At 39.3% G+C, this 7,049-nt stretch overlaps 1 protein-coding gene across 1 annotated transcript; it reads left to right on the plus strand.

Moving 5' to 3' along the window:
- Window positions 1-674: 674 nt before the first annotated feature.
- On the plus strand, window positions 675-4,965 carry zgc:64051 (leukocyte surface antigen CD53). Its single transcript, XM_026344186.1, has 8 exons — window positions 675-826; window positions 1,433-1,517; window positions 2,114-2,302; window positions 2,695-2,769; window positions 2,856-2,963; window positions 3,060-3,152; window positions 3,856-3,939; window positions 4,535-4,965. The coding sequence occupies exons 2-8, from the start codon at window positions 1,455-1,457 to the stop codon at window positions 4,604-4,606; spliced, it is 684 nt and encodes a 227-aa protein (XP_026199971.1). The 5' UTR covers window positions 675-826; window positions 1,433-1,454; the 3' UTR covers window positions 4,607-4,965.
- Window positions 4,966-7,049: the final 2,084 nt, after the last annotated feature.

Below are 7,049 nucleotides of genomic sequence, written 5' to 3' on the forward strand. Positions count from 1 at the left end.
GACAGGGGAGAGGGTGGAGAGGGTGGAGAGGGTGTGGGACCGCTGTCAGCCTGCGTCGCTCTGCAGCAGCACGGTTGAGTTCTCACCCACAACACTTCGCCAACAGGTGTGGCGCGTGGAATCCTACAGTCCGTGGCGTACGCAAATGTGCCTCTGTGACAATCCCACGAGGCCCCTCACAGAACTCAGAGCCACTCGTGCACAGAATCTCAGTGATACTGTGCTTTCCTACAGATGAGGACGGACAGATGATGAAAAAGGTCATTAAGTGTAAAGATGTAGTGTTAGAGAAAATACATGAAGCAGCAGATTCAGCCCTGAACACTGGAGGACGTGGGACAGCTGTTGTTAGTGAGACGTTAAATGAAAGTGAAGAAGTCGCTTCATTGAAGGCAGCACAGGCTTTTCCCCATGTGCTGACATGTAAAGTACTGAATTCCCCTAAACTCTTTTTACTAAATATTAAATATACAGTTCTATCTCTATTTAACATAATGAGATATTTTAGCCCCTCAGCTCCTCGGTGCGTGTCCAGATGTTTAAGTGCAGCTTTATTTCCGAACACGCGTCTCGTCTAAATATAAACAGCGTCTGCCATCACTGCTGCTGCTGCTGCTGTATTTTGGTTTTGTTCCCCTTTGCACTTTCTCAGTCATGCAGTTTCCGTGTTGCTAATGTTATTAAAGAGGAAGTGAGAAGCGTTGCTGAAAGCCCCACAAAGAGCTGCTGCCCCAACCAGAGCACAATGACAAGTGAAGTGTGAGGAACACCAAGGTTCACAAGCAGCAAGAGCTCGGAAAGAGACCAAAACATTATTCTCCAACAGGTAAGAGACAGACTTTATTTATTTTAATGTCTTATGTTTGAATAGAAAAGTTTTGAAGATAGATTCTTCCTGATTGACTAGAGAGGTGGTGACGAGAGAACAGGCCTCTAAAGAAACTGAACCACCACAGACTGTGACCCAACGGTCGTCAAACTCCAGCAGCAGCTCTAGTCCTATATAGAAATACTGGTTTCACTGAAAAAGAATCAAATTGAAATGTGTAGTTTAATACGTGTATAGCTGTGGTTTAACTGATTCAGATCCTCGTTAATGTTTCTGGACATAAATAACATCACACAGACAGTAGTAGATGGTGGTGGCTCCTTCAGAGAAACTTCCACTTCCACAGGTCTTTTTACGATATTTCAGAGGTTGTTCAAACCCCAGTGATGTCATCAGAAGTACGCAGAAAATGTCGGTAACATTCAGTTTGTTCCTGTAAACTCAAACACAGGAAGTGAGCAACTTCAACACACCCTCACACACACACACACACACACACACACCACCTGACTATGATGCTGCTCTGCAGCGTGGATCAGTCTCTTCGACTTGTGCTCTTCACACCAGATGAAATGTGATCACTGAGTGTTTGTGTTGTTGCAGGTCTGGTCAGAGACGCTGTACGATGGCTCAGGGCTGCCTCAAGTGTTTAAAGTACACCATGTGTGCCGCCAACTTCCTTTGTTTTGTACGTATCACACAGCATCACATTCACAGGTCAGGAGTAGTGTAACGTATGGAAGAGGAATACTACCAATATAAAAACATCCTTTCTTCCTCACAACTCTGAGACACAGTTCTGATTTTAAAATTAGAGTTCTGCTTTTTTTCTCCAAATTAGTTGAACCCAGAAATAATGTTTGTTTTTCTAATCCTCCTCTGCAGTATACAACTTCTTTACTTGACTACATGAATCAGTAAAATGTAGTGTTGAACCAGAAGTACTCATTACACAGTAATTATTAGGATTATTATTATTATGATACACTATGATGCTTCCTATGGTTCCATTCTGAATGGTCAAAACAAAACTTCAGAGAACATCTCTCTGCTCATATGTAAAAAAAAAAATAAGATGACTGAAGGACATGTTCAGTTCATGTGATGTCATCTGGAGGAGCAGGCAGGTGACTCAACGTTAAACTGAAACTTCCTGTTGATGATTTAGTTTAAATAAGAATAAGAAGTTCACCCCCTGCTGTGTTCTGTAGATGAACCATAAATAGCAATAGATCGACTTTTTTCAATACACGTGTGTTGAACCTGACGTATCCTGTTTGTCAGATATGTGGCGTGGCGGTGCTGGGCTTTGGCGTGTACATGACCATCAACTTCAGGATGACTGCTCTCACTCCTAGTCTGGCCCAACTCAGCATATCCAACATATTGCTGATCACTGGCATCGTCATCACCTGCGTGTCCTTCCTGGGATTCCTGGGTGCCCTGAAGGAGAACCGCTGTCTTCTCCTGATGGTACGACGCGCGCGCACACACACACACACACACACACACACACACACACACACACACACACACACACACACACACACACACACACACACGCACACACACAGGTGCAGATCTACAGAATGTCTGTGTGAGCTGTATTTGAAACATTTCAATGATTTTTTCTATGAATAAATATCTTGGGAGCGAGGGTTGACATGGTAATAGATCAAATGCTGCCTTCATACTTGGTAAATACAGCTATGATTCAAATTTTCACTGCAAAAATAGACCAACTAGAAATTAACTGCATATTCTTCATTTTCTTAAATTTTGCTTGGCTAAAATTCTTAAAACTAATATATAATTTATAAAATAAATAAGATTCAATTAAGACGACTGTGGTGCTGTGTTCACAGTTTTTCCTGATGCTGTTTTTCCTGATGTTGGTGGAACTGACTGTTGCGTGTTTGCTACTCATGTATGAAGGACAGGTAACACCTCATCCGCCAGTCTCACATTGTGATTTGTGCTGATGAGCACGTTCTAAATACACTTCTAATCTCACCTCACTCCTTAGATTGGTGAATGGGTGACAAAAGATCTGGAGGAAGGATTGAAGAATGTCAAAGAAAAGCCAAGAAATTCAACAGCACTGATGTATGACTGGGATGTGCTCCAGGAGCGAGTAAGTGTCTGCGACACATGGGGACAGTTGACTTCATGTGAAATGTCTGTGTGATGTAGCAAAACGCTGAATACGTGATGGCTCTGTTTGTTTCAGCTGCACTGCTGTGGAGTCAGAAATGCAACTGACTGGGGGGACGACGTTCCTAAATCTTGCTGTGTGAAACCATGTGACCCATACAGTAAAAAGGTAGATAAATGAATGTGAACAGCTTCAGATAAATCCATCACTCTACAGAACAACAATGACAGAAAATACTGAGAGAGTGACCAAAAGAACAACTGTGGCTCACGTTTACCATGACGCCTGGAACAACCTACCTGCCAAGTACCTTGAAAAACCTTGAAAAACTACTGTGTATATATATATATATATATATATATATATATATATATATATATATATATATATATATATATATATATATATATACATTAGTAGGTGTGGCATAAAAATAGTAAAAGCAAACTGCTAGTTTGACAAGTATTACGTTGACTGTTTTCTTTATCAGTATTTCTAGTGGAAATTATAGTAATACCTTTACATGAATAAGAACACCTGTTGTGAATCCAGAAGCCACCTAATGAAAGTTGATTATTGTTTGAAGACCACTATGCCATGTGTCTTAATCAGAAAATGAAGAATCCATTAGAATTTGCACACACACCACACTATTACATTCTAAACTGTAACTATACCTATTGAAAAAATGTGGGCAAAATACCAAATGGACAGGAAACATCTCTCTGCATGGGAAATAGTCTTTGTGGTTAGTTTTTGGACATTTTTACATTTGTAATATTCTTGAAATGAGCTCTGGGGAACCCTTGTTTCAAAAAGGTCACAGTCTTACTACTGCAGCTCGTCTCGAATCTCCGTTCTCTGTTCGCAGGGTTGTGTGGATCAGATGAAGACCTTCTTTGAGGAAAATTTCCTGCACACTGGGATTTCTGTGATTGTTCTCTGCATTATAGAGGTAAACTGATCGATGGAGGAATTGAACCACCAAACTGTTCTCTATTTAAAATTCCAGCACTCGCACTGCTCACTTCATAAACTGTGATTTGGGGGATCTACAGTAATTAGCATTTTGCATTAACAGTGTTAGTGTTAGCAGAAACTACCTTTAGTCTTCTGTACATTATATAGTTCTCCATTTAGTCGGGGGAAATTGTCTTAAACACTGTTCAGTGTTAGAATAACTGAGACGTCCCCCTTAGAATTTCCTACCTCACTCTCAGCATTTGGAAAATGAAAATACATTCATGTACAGTAAATACAGCACAGCTGATTTGACATTTCATTTTCTGCTTGTTGTGCCCCCCCCATGTAGAAAAACAACTCAATTAGTGCAGCTTTGAGAGATTTTCAGTTCTGCTCCAAAATAATCCTTCTCTCAAAACGTGTATAGAGAATTAGACACAAACACAGATGGAGATTTTTAAACATGATTCAGTAAATGAAGTGACAACAAGAATATATACGGTATAAACACTGAACCATGTTATAATTATTATTATGATCCACAACCACGTATTTTCCTATTGATTTGTTTTCTTGTTTGCTGACAGGTTTTGGGGATGTGTTTTGCCATGACACTGTTCTGCCACATCAATCGAAGTGGACTTGGCTACAAGCTATAGACCACATCCCTTCAGCGTGTTCACTATATGGTTGATATTGTACAGTTCTGTCCTTTAATCAAAAACAGCTTAGTTTTAGCATTTGATTCTGTTTTTAACCTGCACTGTAAAATAAAACTGAATATGTCCTATTCATGTAGGCACAACACCAACTATCGATGCAAAAAAATATATTGGTGTGAAATGAAAATGATCAATTAAATAATATTTCTCTCCATCTCTGTTACATTTTGCTAATAGATTGATTATGATAATCAAACTAATGTATTATACATATTTTTCTTCCCACTGTTCACTGACAACTCATGCAAATCCTATATTTTACACCAATAAAGTATGTTGGTGTTTACAATATTAAACTGTTGCTGCTTCTTGTTTTTTTGGGACCATCTGCATGTTGTCAGCATTTCCTGTATTTCAGCTCGCCGACCTGTGGTGAAGCATTAGATGTAACTGCTTCCTCTTCTGACACTGTTGGTTCCTCTAAAAGCTCAGTCTTAAAGCTTCTTGTCTCCATAAATTATTTAACAGACGCTTAAGTGTGTTCACCCCTTTTATGCATTTACAACACCCAAGAAACTCCTCCAGGAAAAACGGACACAAACACACGTGTAACACAGATGAATTTATTTATTTAAAGAATAAATCCTGCATCAATATTTTAAGACAAAACTAAAAAAATACTAAGATTTCCTTTACACTTTTAAAATAATTTTGTTCTTTTTGAAACCATCACACAAAAAATAGAAACAAGTACAATTTTTGTAATTTAAAAAAAATGTAACTGTACACAGCAGAATATACCATTTATTGCAAACTGAACACCCCTGACACCTCAGAAACTAGAACGCATTATTGCAATTCACCTTACAGATATGACAAAGAAAAAAAAATAATAACGCGACCCTTCAGGGGACAAGCGGTAAAGATAATGGATGGATGGGTACTCTGATATCAGCTCATCCTCATCCTCATCCTCCTTCTCCTAAACATGCAGCTGTGTTAAGTCTGGTTTTCCCCTCTGGCGCCCCATGGAGGTCTCTAGAGGCAGCATCTTTTACTTGTCATGAAGCCATATGGGTCAATTTTTTCTTTTTTAAGAAAAGTCCACACATCATTTTATGTCCTTTCTGAACTGGAAAATACAGAAACTTCCACTACACTGAGTGGAAATGCACTTTTGTCACTGTTTCACAGGAAACCTGGTCCAACATTATCATAAAGCACTCCTGATTTTGAGTAAATGGAGAAGAAAAAAAAAAGACATTCGGTTCTTGCAATTGGTTAATTTTTTTATAAAAGAGCATCTCATTTAGAGAAGTTGAGTTTATTCTATTGAGCAGCCTTATGCCATTTAACTATGTGTAAGCTACACCAAAAAAAAAAAAAAAAAAAAAAAAAAAATCACAGGCCAGGCTTACAACACATCACACACCAAAATAACAAGTTACTCTTACAGTATTTTAAAAGTGTTGCCATTAAAAAATGCTATCGTAGTGAAACCATAGGAACAAAGTTTTTGCTAAAACTAGTCATTCTAGTTCAATAACTAGTTTGTACTCAAGATGTTGACAAGAGAAGGAACAGGAATAACCCTGCAGTAAAATGGTTATCAGAATAAAGTCAGTTAAGAAACAGACAGTACCGTGCCTAAAAGAACATTCTGGATGGAAAGAGCCCCTGGCTGTGATGTAAACGCTTCCAAAGGGTGATCTCTCTTTCTCTCTTGCTTTCTCTCCATGAACCCCGGTTGCAGACAACAACATCTGCAAAGACATCAATAAATAACAGAAAGACAGCAGCGACGTCTTTCCCAACCCTGGTGCTCAAATCCCGAACCCCGTTTACTAAAACCAATGATCCACCCTCTCCCCAGCCGTGATCCACCAATATAACTGGAGTAAGTATAAACAGGTAGGGTTCCCAGCCCCTAGTTTCACAACGCTAAAATATCAAGGTATAAATGTCTCGTCTGCTGTCAGTTCATTAATGACTGGTGCAGACACACATCTATTCTGCTAAATGCCGTCACATCATATACAGTATACAAAGAAGCAGAGCCAGGTCACACGACACCAAACACCACCCTCACAGCTGCTGCTAGTATTTACACTCGATGCTAAAAACTGTTAGTATCAGAACACTAATACTTTGAAGGTTACCACTTACATCAGAGAGCTGGTAACTCTACAATGATACATTTCTATTAACAAGAGAAACTACTGCTGTAAGGAACTGACGGAGACAACTGACTAGAACAATATGGACATCAAATTCCCACAGTCGTTACTTCTACACCGAGGATGTGGGAGAGTGCTGTGGAAAAAAATTCTGTAAGGGCTCTGGTTGAAAACCCTTAGGCACTCTGACGGGAGGTGATGGTCTTCACCTGGTTTCTGTTTCTGTCCATCAAACAAGCTTAACAAAAAAACACCTCATCATC

The sequence above is a fragment of the Anabas testudineus genome, chromosome 9 (genome assembly GCF_900324465.2).
Source record: "Anabas testudineus chromosome 9, fAnaTes1.2, whole genome shotgun sequence".
NCBI classification, from domain to species: Eukaryota; Metazoa; Chordata; class Actinopteri; order Anabantiformes; family Anabantidae; genus Anabas; species Anabas testudineus.